At 48.5% G+C, this 15874-nt stretch overlaps 1 protein-coding gene across 1 annotated transcript in view; it reads left to right on the top strand.

Annotated features, from left to right (window-relative positions):
• Positions 1–15874, top strand: part of LOC116985433 (uro-adherence factor A-like) — a 34143-nt gene that overhangs the window by 2855 nt on the left and 15414 nt on the right. The window contains exons 3-6 of the mRNA XM_033040224.1: positions 1743–2126; positions 3281–8779; positions 12787–12902; positions 13713–13771. Of these exons, the coding sequence (XP_032896115.1) occupies positions 1743–2126; positions 3281–8779; positions 12787–12902; positions 13713–13771 (6058 nt within the window). The remainder of the gene's footprint in view (positions 1–1742; positions 2127–3280; positions 8780–12786; positions 12903–13712; positions 13772–15874) is intronic.

Here is a 15874-nt window from a genome sequence, read left to right as displayed (position 1 = left end):
ATAGAAACGTATAAAATTATAAAAGAACTGGACAAGCTAGATGCAGGAAAAATATTCCAAATGTTGGGGGAGTCCAGAACCAGGGGCCAAAGATTAAGAATAAAGGAGAGGCCATTTAAAACTGAGATGAGAAAAAAAACCTTTTTCACCCAGAGAGTTGTGAATTTGTGGAAATCTCTCCCACACAAAGCAATAGAGGCCAATTCACTGGATGAATTTAAAAGAGAGTTAGATAGAGCTCTAGGGGCTAACGGAATCAAGAGATATGGGGAGAAGGCAGGCACGGGTTACTGATTGTAGATGATCAGCCATGATGACAATGAATGGTGGTGCTGGCTCGAAGGGCCAAATGGCCTCCTCCTGCACCTATTTTCTATGTTTTTAAGGCTGGAGAATGGGGTTAGGAGGGAGAGATAGATCAGCCATGATTGAATAATGGAGTAGACTTGATGGGCTAAATGGCCTAATTCCGCTTCTATTACTTACGACCTTATGACTTGACCTCCCCAAGGCAGTGTGAAATGTAGATTGAGTCAATGGGGAGAGGATGCTTTGTGCGAATTACTGGATTGCACCCACAACTCTCACCAATTGCTTGCTGTCTTCGACCTAAGATAGACACAAAAAGCTGGAGTAACTCAGCAGGTCAAGCAGCATATCTGTGAAACGGTGGTGCAGCAGTGGTGCAGCGGTAGAGTTGCTGCCTTACAATGCCAGAGACCCTTCAGGGTCTCAACCCGAAACGTCACCTATTCCTTTTCTCCAGAGATGCTGCCTGACCCGTTGAGTTACTCCAGCTTTTTGTGTCTATCATCGGTTTAAACCAGCATCTGCAGTTCCTTCCTACACAGTTGCCAAACAGCCGTGATGCATTCAAATAGGATGCTTTCTGTGCTGCATTTGTAGAAATTGGTAGAAAGGTCATTGCGGACATCAAATTTCCTTCATCCTCTGAGGCAGGAAAGACATCAGTGTGGGTTCTTGGCCATAGAATTGATTTGGTTGGACAAGTCAAATTGTTGGTGCATTTTGCACCTAGGAACTTGAAGCTCTCGACCATTTCCACTTCCGCACCATTGATACAGACTGGGGTGTGAACTCACCCTGATTACTGAAGTCGATGACCAGCTCCTTTATTTTGCTGACATTGTGCCAAGACAACAAACTCTCCCTCAATGTCACCAAATTCTCTATCTCCTTCCTATATTCCATCTCATCATTATTTGGAATCTTACCAATGTTGGGTAGATTGTGTCACATATAATCCCCTCCAGTAACTCAGCCACCACTGATGTCAGGCTCACTGGCCTATAATTCCCTCATTTGTCCTTCCAGCCATTCTTAAATATAGGTACAACGCAGTGAGTGGGTTGAATTGAATACTTTATTGTCACAGTGAATTTATTTGCTTGCATACCCAAGGTATGTGTGGACAATAGATTGCAGGTCCCAGCACTGATCATGTGTACAACAGCACCGAGTTTGTCAGAACAGCTTGTGTACAACAGCGCTGTCTATCCCAGCACTGACTGTGTGTCGGGACTGTAATCCCAGCACTCTGTGTGTATGACAAGACTGTAATCCGAGGCACTGACTGTGTGTACAACATCACTGTGTCCCAACATTGTGTATGACAGGGTCTGTAATCCCAGCTCTGACTGTGTGAATAACAGCACTGTGTCCCACCTCTGACTGTGTGTGTGTGCGCAGTTGTTTCTTTAATCACAATCTGTGTTCTTCAGGGTTTCTCCTCGGCCCATCCCAGGAGGAGTGTGGCGGTGTTCTGCTTCCCAATGTCACCCAGGGAATCTCGCAGTATTCCCTGCCTGCGACCGACTCCGTCAATGGGATCAAGTGTTACTGGATTCTGCCAGCACCCAGAGCGGCGGCCGTCGAGTTGGAGGTTGTGTCAAATCAGACAACGCCCCGGACCGATGCCGGCTGTACTTCTGCCCACTTGACAATCACACTGCAAGCAACAGAAAAGGAAAGTGAATTCTGTGGCCTCTTCTGGAGTATCCACGAGGCTGGAAAGAAGCTTGTGATCCGAGCGCGAGGGCCGGTTGTTATCACTCTTAAAGTTGTGACTTCTGGCTTCAAGCATGGATTTACCCTGCAGTACTTGGGTAAGTTTGGCGGACCGAGGCACAGCGAGACTTCTGTCATAGTGAGTGAGTGAGTGAGTGAGTGAGTGAGTCAGTGAGTCAGTGGGTCAGTGAGTGAGTGAGTGAGATCTCTATAGAGATAGAGATAAATAATTAATAAAGAGGGAGAATGTGTCTTTGTTTCTGTGCATGGATACATAAGGAATCACAAATAATGGAATCGAGCAAAAAAAAAGTGCTTGAGTAACTCTGCGGGTCAGGCAGCATCTGTGGAGGGAATGGATAGACAACATTTCGGGTCAGGTTCGAGGCTGAAGAAAGGTCCCGACCCGGAATACCGCCTATCTATTCCCTCCACAGATGCAGCCTGATATGCGGAGTTACTCCAGTACTCTGTGTATGGTTTAGTACATGTTTGACTGCCTTTGTGAAATCGCTGCACCTGCATCTTCCTCTGCCTCTAATTCAAAGCTGATGGGTTCTCTACTTCCAATCTGTTGCTGATCCTCACGTTTTCAGTCGCCTAACTCCATTGTCGGTGATTCCATCCTAATCTCTCGGTCTGTTTTCCCCTTTGAAGACGCTGATTAAAACCACGCCAGATCAGCTTTGCTGGTGCATTCGATCTCATCTTCAGTCTGACTCCACTCTGGAGCAGCGCCTCAGGAGGTGCGAGTACACGCGTTGTACACATACATACATACATACATACATACATACATACATACATACATACATACATACATACATACATACATACACGTGTAGCTTCGCGCCTGTGTATACGCGCTTGTGTGGTTATATAGGAAGGAACCGCAGATGCTGGTTTAAACCGAAGATAGACACAAAAAACTGGAGTAACTCAGCTGGACGGGCAGCATCTCTGGAGGGAAGGAGTGGGTGACGTTTCGGGTCTGAAGAAGGGTCTCGACTCGAAACGTCACCCATTCCTTCTCCATAGAGATGCTGCCTGTCCCGCTGAGCTACTCCAGCTTTTTGTGTCTATCTTCTGTGTGTTTATATATTTCCCCCTCTGATTCTGTCGCTGGTGTTGGACCCTAGAAAACGTGATGTAAACGGCGAGGGGACGATCATTACTAAAACTGCAAACTGAATGCTAGCCAGGGTTGTACCTGAATAATCTCACTCGTGCTTTGTTCTCGTGTTTGGGACAGGATTTCCCAGCAGAGGAATGGACCCAAATGTCCCGGAGCCACTGATGCCGATTCCAACCCCTTCTCCAGCCCGGGAAAAGGAAGCTGGCTTCTTCAAACACAAAGACATCTTAATGTCCCCCACGTGGTCCGATCAAGTCTCGAAACCCAGTGGGAAGGAGCTGGCGAGAAGGCGACCTGCCGGCGTCCACCACCGCTCCCAGGCTCCCAATCTTCCAGTCCGCCCCAAGCGGGGAACCCGAGCCCACCCGGTGCCTGGAAACATCCCGACAACAAGGCATCACCAGGCGGACCCCCGTGTCTCATCACATCCCAACTCGACAAGACTGGAGTCTCCAGGAGAATCTGCTTCTACGCCTGACTCCATCTCCACCACCCACACCAAACCCAACCCAGCCCCACAACACGGCAGCGCCACAGCCCCAGGACCGGGCCCAGCCTCCAGCTCTCGCCCAGGTCGCTTCTCCATCCCTGGACCATTTGCCAACAACATCTCCGGCCCCATTGGAAGCTCCCAGTCGAACTTCATCAGCGGTCGGAAGCCATTGCCCGCTCCAACACTCACCTCCAGAGCGAACATTAACTCCAGCCTAGTGCTGAGACCCAGCCTTGGGTCTTTTCTATTCACCCCTGAGAACATCACGCTGGTGGATGGAGCCCAGTCACTATCCCGGGCGGAACCTCGGTTAGAGGACTTGGATGATGTGATGAGCCACCAGGAAGACAAGACGGGCAGGCGCCGTGTCCCGGGCTCGGAGATGGGGCAGGAGCCAAGGCTGACCATGGGTGACGATGAGACGGGCAGCAGCAGCAGCGATGCCGAAGGGGTTGCAACCGAGTCCCACCCCAACACCCCGCGGCCTCTGGCACCGGGCCGGTCACTCAAAGCCGGCCCGGCGACACGCAGCCAGTCTGCCGGCAACATTGCCCTGTTTACAAGACCCGGGGGCAGCCGGGAATCAGTCGGAGGGTCCCAGGGCGTTGACTACTTGCACGGGAGAGGAACGGCCCGGGACCCGGCACCCACCCAGAAACGGGACCTCGGCTCCACTGCGGAACTCCGCGCCGCTCAGTCCCACACACACCACTGGGAACCTGCATTGGGCTCCGGGAAACACGGTGCTCCCTCCCCTCACACGAGCCCCACCTCACTCCACGTTCGCAATTCAAACGCAGGTGATCTCCGAAGCCACCATCTGCTGACCTCAGCAGAAGCGAGTCAGCTCGGCGGCATGCAAAGGAAATTCCAGTTCAAAGACATTTCCTCCGCCGCGGCGATTAAACCGGGGAGTGTGTTAGAAAGTCCTGAACTGACTACACATTCTTCCAAGCTCCCAGTGGTGGGACCTTCCATCGACCAGGAAACAGATGCAGAGAGTTTGATCTGCGAGTCAGGAGCCAGCGGCTGTGCCCAAGTCGCTGGAATCCCTTCAGCTGTTCCTTCTGTGAATAATGTGGACACCACACAGACTGCACCATCATACTCACTGGGAATGGATGGAAGGTCCTTGACAACGGGGCCCATCAACACCTCTCCCAGTTCCGGACGTTTCACCGGCCTCATCACGAGGCTTTCCACCACCGAAGTCATCATATCCCGGCCTCTGGCAAACAGCAGCCCACCATCCACTGAAGTTGACTACAGTGATACTCCACCCAATGAGATGGATCTCCAAACAACCTCGGCACAAGTCCAGAACCAGGAAGTGGAAGTGACCACTTTGGGAAGGTTGGTTGCTCCAACCACCCCTTCCTCGACTATTGATTTCTCAGACCCAACCCATTCTGGGGCACAATTCCCACCATCCTCGCCGCTGCCTGTTTCGGTGACTAACTTGGCCAAGTCCCAGCCATCGGAGCTTGGTCTTCTGACCAGATCACAGCCTCCTGTTGACCAGTGGGGTGTGGTAAATTGGCAAAGGCCTGGCAGCTCCTCTCCAGCCTCAAGTGGGGCATCAGCCCTACCAACCAATATCAGCTTGAAGATTAACTCTCCTCCACCACCTTCATCTTCGGCAGAGGGTTCTTTAGTCAGTGAGGAATCTTTCACGTCATGGACGCTGAGTTCAGTGCCCAAAGGTTCTTCAAAGCTTCCTATCGCACATGTTGGCACAGAAGATCTTGGCAACCTAGCTATGCTGTCAGCACGGCCTAGGTCAACTGAACAATGGCAATGGAAAATGTTGACGACGTTAGCCAATGTTGCTGAGCCTGATTCCGTGGTGGAAACAAGCAGTCATGGGGGGTCACCTACATCAGGCTCGTCAGCTCATCCCAAAATCACTCCTCAACTCTCGTCAACTTTAGTACCGACTGAGTTATTTATAAGACATAGCACTCCTAGCGCCTCAACACTCAGCACGGATACCAGACAGACATGGAGCCCAGACATCAGTCGGACACTGAGCCCAGACGTCAGTCAGACACTAAACACAGACATCAGTCAGACACTGAGCCCAGATGTCAGTCAGACACTGAACACAGACGTCAGTCAGACACTAAGTCCAGAGGTCAGTCAGACACTGAGCCCAGATGTCAGTCAGACACAGAACACAGACATTAGTCAGACACTGGGTATGGGCAGCAGTCTGACACAGAACATGGGTGTCAGTTGGACACAGAACACAGACATCAGGCGGACATCGGGCCCAAACGTCAGTCAGACACTGAAGCCAGACATCAGTCAGACACTGGGCCCAGACGTCAGTCAGACACTAAACACAGACATCAGTCAGACACTGAGCCCAGATGTCAGTCAGACACTGAACACAGACGTCAGTCAGACACTAAGCCCAGAAGTCAGTCAGACACTGAGCCCAGATGTCAGTCAGACACTGGGCCCAGACGTCAGCCGGACACTGAGTGCAGGCAGCAGCTGGACACTGCTAACGGATATCACTCAGACACAGAGCACACACATCAGAAGGACACGGAGTACAGATGTCGATTGGACACAGAGCAGGGACAGTCGGTCACTGAACGCAGACATTACTCAGTCACTGGGCACAGATGCCAGTCAGACCCAGAGCACAGACATCAGTCAGACACTGAGCCCAGACATTAACTGGACAGAAAGCATCGACATGAGCCAGACGGAGAGCATGGTTGTGAGTGAGACAGAGAGTACAGGCAGCAGACGGACATTCAGCACAAATAACAGTCAGACAGAGGGTTCAGATATCAGTCGGACAGAGAGGACAGACATCAGCTGGACATTGGGCATGAATATCAGTCAGACACTGACCATGGATGTTAGCGAGACACAAAGCCAGGATATCATTAATACACTGACCTCACACATTAGACCTACACTGAGTACAGATGTCAGTCAGACACAGAACACAGACATTAGTCAGACACTGGGTATGGGCAGCAGTCTGACACAGAACATGGGTGTCAGTTGGACACAGAGCACAGACATCAGGCGGACATCGGGCCCAAACGTCAGTCAGACACTGAAGCCAGACATCAGTCAGACACTGGGCCCAGACGTCAGTCAGACACTAAACACAGACATCAGTCGGACACTGGGCCCAGACGTCAGTCGGACACTGAGTGCAGGCAGCATCCGGACACTGCTAACGGATATCACTCAGACACAGAGCACACACATCAGAAGGACACAGAGTACAGACATCGATTGGACACAGAGCAGGGATATCAGTCTGATCGAGAACACGGGCATCATTGGGACAGATAGCACGAACATCAGTCAGACAGAGAGCATGAACATCAGTCAGACAGAGAGCGCAGACATCACTCAGACAGAGGACACAGACATTAGTCGGACACAGGGCACAGACATCAGTCAGACAGAGAGCGCAGACATCAGTCAGACACAGAGCACAGACATCAGTCAGACAGAGGACACTGACATTAGTTGGACACAGGGCACATACATCAGTCAGACACAGGGCACAGACATCAGTCAGACACAGGGCACAGACATCAGTCAGACACTGAGCAGGGACAGTCGGTCACTGAGCGCAGACATTACTCAGTCACTGGGCACGGATGCCAGTCAGACCCAGAGCACAGACATCAACTGGACAGAAAGCATCGACATGAGCCAGACGGAGAGCATGGTTGTGAGTGAGACAGAGAGGACAGACATCAGCTGGACATTGGGCACAAATATCAGTCAGACACTGAACCCAGACGTCAGCCAGACACTAAACACAGACATCAGTCCGACACTGGGCCCAGACGTCAGTCGGACACTGAGTGCAGGCAGCAGCCGGACACTGCTAACGGATATCACGGGGACACAGAGCACACACATCAGGACACAGAGTACAGACATCGATTGGACACAGAGTAGAGATATCAGTCTGATCGAGAGCACGGGCATTATTGGAACAGATAGCACAGACATTGGTCAGACACTGAGCACAGACATCAGTCAGACACAGAGCTGGGGCAGTCAGACAATGAGCGCAGACATCAACTGGACAGAAAGCATCGACATGGGCCAGACGGAGAGCATGGTTGTGAGTGAGACAGAGAGTGCAGGCAGCAGACGGACATTCAGCACAGATGACAGTCAGACAGAGGGTTCAGATATCAGTCAGACAGAGAGGACAGATATCAGCTGGACATTGGGCCCGAATATCAGTCAGACACTGACCATGGATATTAGTGAGACACAAAGCCAGGACATCATTAATACACTGACCTCACACATCAGACCTACAGATGTCAGTACAGATGTCAGTCAGACACAGAGCACAGACATCAGTCGGACACTGGGCCCAGACGTCAGTCGGACACTGATTGCAGGCAGCAGCCGGACACTGCTAACGGATATCACTCAGACACAGAGCACACACATAAGAAGGACAGAGAGTACAGACATAGATTGGACACAGAGCAGAGATGTCAGTCTGATCGAGAGCATCATTGGGACAGATAGCACGAACGTCAGTCAGACAGAGAGCCCAGACATCAGTCAGACACAGAGCACAGACATCAGCCAGACACAGGACACAGGCATCAGTCAGACACAGGACGCAGGCATCAGTCAGAACGAGAGCACAGACATCAGTCAGACACTGACCAGGGATGTTATCCAGACCCAGAGCCAGGACATCATTAATACACTGACCTCACACGTCAGACCTACACTGAGTACAGATGCCAGTAAGACACAGACCACAGGTGTCAGTCGGACACAGAGCACAGGTGTAATTGGGACAAGGGGTACAGGCATCAATCAGACACGGGGCAGGGTTGGCTCTGCTCTAACTTTGCCCACACCAAACACCGGGTCATTTGCACTCCTGCACCCTACGTCCCAGCCAAGCATCAATACATCAGTCAGGCCAACATCGTCAGCTGGGGATACAGAGAGAGTGGGAGCTGTGCAGAGCACCGGGCAGCAGCAGCAGCAACACACACCAGCCACCTCCGGAGCTGCAGAGTACACAGTCCCACTGTCCACTCCTCTAGAGGGACACAAGCAGATTTTTATCGTGGAGGACCGGCTACCACAGGTCAGAGGTATGCCTGAACCGAACCGCTTAGTGTGGCTGGGCTGGTTACGTTTCTGGCAAACGATGACGTCCAAAATGTTGACGCTGGGCGACTGAACAATAATAATGAATGGGGAGGGGGGGGGGGAGGAGGGAGAAGAAGAAATGATCGCGGTGGGACAAGACTTTGATTATGTTCGCATAACGTTCCACAGCAGCGTGAAGTGTAGATGGAGTCAATGGTAGGAAGTCTTATCTTTTTAATGCACTGGGCTACATCTACAATGAGTTTGATGGGATTATGGTGTAGAAGGCAGAACTAGTTGATAAAGAGGAATCTAAATGTTGGTGTCGAGGTGTTCCAGAGATGGGTTGAGCAACTTGTGGCCAGGGACATGGTGTCAGGTGTGGACCTGTTGTGACAGTAAGCAAACCACAGTGGACCAAAGCTGGCTGGGAAGCTGGAGTGAATGTGCTCCATCACCAGTCCCTCAAAGCACTTCATGATGGTGGATGTCTTAGCCGTTTAATGGTAGTCATTAAGGCACGATACCTCACTTTTCTTGAGCACCAGTATAAAAGTGGTCTTTTTGAAGCAGGTGGCGACCTCAGAATGAGGTAGTGAGAGGTTAAAGATGTCGCACGTCTGTGAATATTTCTGCTAGTTAATCTGTAGTGCGCAGTTCTGGTGTGGACATTTTCGGTTTAGATTTATTATTGTCGGATGTACCAAGATACAGTGAGAAACTGAACTATTGGATTTAAAGTACTTCAGGATTAATAATAACAAAACATTAATGATGTTTAATGTTTTCTGAGTCATTCGTAACTGTCAGTATAGAAACATAGAAACATAGAAAATAGGTGCAGGAGTAGGCCATTCGGCCCTTCGAGCCTGCACCGCCATTCGATATGATCATGGCTGATCATCCAACTCAGTATCCCATCCCTGCCTTCTCTCCATACCCCCTGATCCCTTTAGCCACAAGGGCCACATCTAACTCTCTCTTAAATATAGCCAATGAACTGGCCTCAACTACCTTCTGTGGCAGAGAATTCCACAGATTCACCACTCTCTGTGTAAAAAATGATTTTCTCATCTCGGTCCTAAAAGACTTCCCTCTTATCCTTAAACTGTGACCCCTAGTTCTGGACTTCCCCAACATCGGGAATAATCTTCCTGCATCTAGCCTGTCCAACCACTTAAGAATTTTGTAAGTTTCTATAAGACCCCCCCCCCCCCCCCCGAATCTTCTGAATTCCAGCGTGTACAAGCCGAGTCTATCCAGTCTTTCTTCATATGGAAGTCCTGCCATCCCAGGAATCAGTCTGGTGAACCTTCTCTGTACTCCCTCTATGGCAAGAATGTCTTTCCTCAGATTAGGAGATCAAAACTGTACGCAATACTCCAGGTGTAGTCTCACCAAGACCCTGTACAACTGCAGTAGAACCTCCCTGCTCTTATACTCAAATCCTTTTGCTATGAATGCTAACATACCATTTGCTTTCTTCACTGCCTGCTGCACCTGCATTCCTACTTTCAATGACTGGTGTACCATGACACCCAGGTGTCGTTGCATCTCCCCATTTCCTAATCGGTCACCATTCAGATAAAGTCTACTTTCCTGTTTTTGCCACCAAAGTGGATAACCTCACATTTATCCACATTATACTGCATCTGCCATGCATTTGCCCACTCACCCAACCTATCCAAGTCACCTTGCAGCCTCCTAGCATCCTCCTCACAGCTAACACTGCCCCCCAGCTTCGTGTCATCCGCAAACTTGGAGATGTTGCATTCAATTCCCTCATCCAGATCATTAATATATATTGTAAATAGCTGGGGTCCCAGCACTGAGCCTTGCGGTACCCCACTAGTCACTGCCTGCCATTCTGAAAAGGACCCGTTTACTCCCACTCTTTGCTTCCTGTCTGCCAGCCAGTTCTCTATCCACATCAATACTGAACCCCCAATACCATGTGCTTTAAGTATGTATACTAATCTCTTATGTGGGACCTTGTCGAAAGCCTTCTGAAAGTCCAGATATAACACATCCACTGGTTCTCCCTTATCCACTCTACTAGTTACATCCTCGAAAAATTCTATAAGATTCGTCAGACATGATTTACCCTTCATAAATCCATGCTGACTTTGTCCAATGAATTCACCACTTTCCAAATGTGCTGCTATCCCATCTTTAATAACTGACTCCAGAATACAAGAACTCCAATGTTGTTACTTGTGGGCAGAGCACCAAGGCAAATTCCTTGTATGTGAATACTTGGCCAATAAACTTACTTACTTACTTACTTACTTACTTAAGACTAGGGAAGGTGCCGTAAAAGTCAGATTCCTTTTATTGCAACTGACAAGAAGAGCAATTCCATTCAGATTCCCTCAGATGCCGACCACGTTGAACAATAAGAAATGACTCAGAGATCCAGTATTTTCAGCCAGAAAATTCTAGCAGTTCTGAGCAGGGTCGGTCAGCATTCCTGGAGAGAGGAACAGGATAAATGTTTCAGCATGATAACCTTGCACTTTACTCAGGCCCGAGGAATGTTCGCTACACAATAAAACGCTCACTCTTTACTCCACTTCGCTCCTGAGTACATCCAGGATTTTCTGACTAATTTCCGATGTCCGGCATCTGCAGTATTTCAGCATCTTTGTGCTTTTTCTGAAATCATATAAATGCCCTTCCGATTGGTGTGGAGAGGAGATTTTTATTTGTAAAGACCAATCAGAAGTGTCTAGTGTCAGAACTGGGATCCTGTGAAGCTCCTGAGGCAAGGGGGTAATTCAGGGATAGAGTTTAAATGCAGAAGGTATATAAAAGCTGTGTGTTTTTAAAGTTCACACATTTAGCTTCATGGACAGACATTTTTCCCATTCAGGAAGTGGCTCATTTCCTCCCTGAATACTTTGCATTGTCAACTTTATCTGCAATGTATTGAAGATGACGAACTACAGTCGCTCCACTCTTTCATATCTCCACCCCAACGGCAGCATTTCTTCACCCTGGCCACTCCTTATCCTCCCCTCTCCCATCAAGCAAGAGGTATAGAAGTGTGAAAACGCACAACTCCAGATTCGGGGACAGTTTCTTCCCAGCTGTTTCAGGCAATTGAACCATCCTACCCAAAGATCTTATAGCGTCTTTGATCCTACCAACCGCTAAACAGCAGCCCTGTGCTACTATCTACCTCATTGGTCTTTAATCAGATGTTACTAGACTTTATCTTGCACTAAACGTTATTCCCTTTATCACGTATCTGCACACGGTGATGGCACAATTGTAATCATGTATTGTCTTTCTGCTGACTGGTTAGCATGCAACAAAAGCTTTTCACTGTACCTCGGTACACGTGACAATAAACAAAACTAAACTAAATCAAACCAAGTGCCTATCAGCATTGCATGCTCAGTGACTTCCTGCATTCACCAGTACTTTTTTCCAGTGTTACATATTTACTGACCTGTGCCCAGCAGTGCTCTGCTCTAGTGTTAGACCTGTGACAGCCCTGTCCCCACCAGTACTGTACCCAGTTATTCAGCGATAGACCTGTCCCCACCAGTACTGTTGTATCCCAGTGTTATACAGTTACAGATTTGATCCGACTGATACTGTACCCCAGTGTTATACAGCAACAGACCTGTCCCCACCAGTACAGTACCCCAGTTATACAACGATAGATCTGATCAAAAACAATAGTGCATTTCTACAGCATCTTCAATGTCAAATTATCTTATTCCTGTGAAGCATTCTTATGCGGCACGTCAGAATGTAATTTATCTGGAGACAAATAGCTTGGTCAGTGTTGTTGGTTATAATGGTGCAATGTTTATGGGAAGGATATTCTAGTGCTTGGTTCATGGTTAGTAAAGGCACAGTTGCAATGGTGGAGTGATTACATTCATGGCAGGAATTGGAGGAATGGCAATATCTCCGTGTAAGGTGGTGATGTTCGGGAGATGTGGGATAATGGAGGAACTTGGATCAGTAATGATAACCTCAATGCTCTCTCTTGCAGAGGGCATCACTGTAAAGTTTCCAACAATGCTTATTCTGAACATGAGCTTTGATCATCACCTGAAAGACTCAAAGTCCGACGAATACCAGAACCTGGCCAAGGATTTCACATTCAAAGTAAGACTTTAAAGTCATGATCTGATCAGCAGCTCTCATCTGGGTTGGCTTGTTCTACCGCTGAGGGGGATTGTAGGTTGAGCAAGTGTACAGTACTCTCCACAATGTGCCAAAGCTCCTGGGTGTCACCATCACCTCAGCCCTAGCGAGGCACCGAGTGATGAGCTCAAGGCTCCGTTACACCTTGCCACCCGGGTTCACCAGATACCTCTTGACATTTTCCTTGGACAGTCCCAATCCACCCAGTATTACTTTACTTTAGAGATACAGTGTGGATACACCGAGTCTGCGCCGACCCATGTACACTAGCACTATCCTACACACTAGGGACAATTTCCAATTTAACTACAAACCTGTACATCTTTGGAGTGCGGGGAGAAACCGGAGCACCCGGAAAAAACCCCACGCAGTCACAGGTAGAACATATCAACTCTGTGCAGACTGCACCCATAGTCGGGATCGAACCAGTGCTGTAAGGCAGCAACTCTATTGCTGCGCCACTGTGCCACCCAAATGTGTTCAGCTGTTACAGTCATTGCAACTCATTTCACACATTGCTGCTGTTGATGGGCTCCAGCAATGGCAGGTAGAGTCATTGGGTTTCCACTAACGTTGTTGCCACACAGCTCACACTGACACTGGGTATTCAATACACATAGTTGCTGTCATTGAGTGTAGCTTCCTGTTGTTACAGAGTGTGTTCACTCACTCACACTGTCACCGTACCTTGCCCCGCTCTCGCTTGCTGGGTTTTGCTGCCTCTTTGGGAAGCAGGAATACTGTAACCACTCTCCTCCTCTTGTCCTGCAGATCGTTCCATTTTATCACAAGGTTCCTGGGTTTCAGCAGCTGCAGATTAAACGCTTCAGGTGATGACGATTTCACAAACCGCTTCAGTCAGCATGCTGAATAGCAATTTATTTGTCCGATGTAACATTTAAATCTCCCATTTCTTCCATCTTAAAAAATGCTCTGGAAATGGCTCTGTGATCCATGGATGGACGATGTGTTGCGGAAATCTCTGGTTTAGGAATCGTGTGAATACTGTGATACTGTGTCTCTCACCTGCAGATGCCTCCTCTCCCTATCTCTTGTTAATTTTGGTTAAGGCTCCACGAATGTCTGTGTCATTTCTGTGCATGCTCTGTGTGTGAGTCTGCACGTTTTCTGTGTGTCTGACCCGTGTCTGCAGATGTCTTATGATAATCAGATGGGTGTCTGTGGAAGCTCTGTGTGTACGTATATGTCCAAGTCGCCTCCTTGTTTACGATGTGCTCCTCACTGATTCATTACCCATCCCTAATGCCCTCACGAAGGTGTTGGTGAGCTGGCCTTCTTGAAATGCTGCAGTCTGTCTGGTGGTTTTGTTGGGTGGATGTTCCAAGATTTTGGCCTAGTGACAATGATCGGTGGTTTTGTTGGGTGGATGTTCCAAGATTTGGACCTAGTGACAATGATCGATTGGTGCTATCGTTCCAAGCCGGCGTGGTGTGGGGGAACCTGGATGTGGTGGTGTCCCTCTGCATCGGCTGCTCTGTCATTGGTTGTAGACATTGCAGGTTTGGAAGATGCTCTTGGAGAAGCCTCGTTTAGTACCTCTGGTGCATTTTGTAGACGGTGCCACTGCAGTGTGGCACGAGGGAAGGAAGGTGGATGGAATGGGCTGCTTTGTCCTGCTGTCCTTGTTGAAGCTGTACACATCAAGTCAAGAGTGTTTAATAGTCCTATAGACCGCCAACCAGACAATGAACATTCTTACTTGCTGCAGCTTAAAAAGGCCCATTAACATCATAATGTACAAATACATATCCAATAAGCAATAATGCAATAAATTACTAATCAGTAATTACTCCACAATAGTGCAAAACCAAAGTCCATAGTGTAATCAAAATAAAGTTGATAGAAGATCATAGTTGCTGAGGCAATGGTTAGTGTTGTGCAATATTTAACAGTCTGATCGGTGCTAGAAGAAGCTATTCTTGAACTGGAGGGCATGATTTTCAAGCTCCTATACTTTCTTCCCGATGGTAGTCGTGAGACGAGAGTTCAGTTCAGTTGTTTGGTTTAATTTATTGTCACGTGTACCGAGGTTCAGTGAAAAGATTTTTTGTTGCGTGCGTGCTAACCAGTCAACAGAAAGACAATACATGATTACGATCAATCATTTTACAGTGTATAGATACATGATAAGGGAACCACGTTTAGTGCAAGGTGAAGCCAGCTAAGTCCGGTCAAAGTTAGTCTGAGTGACATCAAACAGGTAGATAGTAGTTCAGCACTGCCCTCTAGTTGTGGTAGGATGATTCAGTTGCCTGATAACAGCTGGGAATAAATTGCCCCTGAATCTGGTGGTGTGCGTTTTCACACTTATACCTTTTTTCCTGATGGGAGAGGGGAGAAGAGGGAGTAGTTAGGGTGCGATCGTCCTTCATTGTAGGACGGGGAGGGGGACTGGAAGCCAGCAAGGACCAGGAACTGTGGAACTGTGGACTGGTTAATGTATTTTAGTGGAGGAAGGGGAGCAAGGGGAGGAGGGAGGGGAGTGTTTGTAGAAGTTACTTAAAATTAGAGAATTCCACGTTCATGCTGCCGGGTTGCAAGCTGTCCAAGCGAAATATGAGGCGCTGTTCCTCCAATTGGCGTGTGGCCTCACTCTGGTGATGGGAGGCCCAGGACAGAATGGTCAGCGTGGCAATGGGAAGAGGAGTTAAACTGGTTAGCAATGGTGTAGTAGCTTGTTCAGTCAAGTTTCTTGTGACCCCTATAATGTCAGGAAACTCAGTGATAACAATAATAACAGCTTTGAGTGAAGGGTGGACTGTCAGCCATTCATGCCTTGTATGCTTTGTGTGTCTGGTTAATGTCCATGGGCACTGTCATTGTGACACGTGTGTGTCTGTGTTTGTCTGATTGTCCATCTGGTTAATATCTTTGGATTATTTCTATTTTATTAATCTCTGAGGATGCTCTGT

The sequence above is a fragment of the Amblyraja radiata genome, chromosome 22, assembly GCF_010909765.2.
Source record: "Amblyraja radiata isolate CabotCenter1 chromosome 22, sAmbRad1.1.pri, whole genome shotgun sequence".
In the NCBI taxonomy this organism is placed as follows: Eukaryota; Metazoa; Chordata; class Chondrichthyes; order Rajiformes; family Rajidae; genus Amblyraja; species Amblyraja radiata.
Note: the sequence above shows the minus strand (reverse complement) of the source record. Positions and strands in the feature narration are given on the sequence as shown.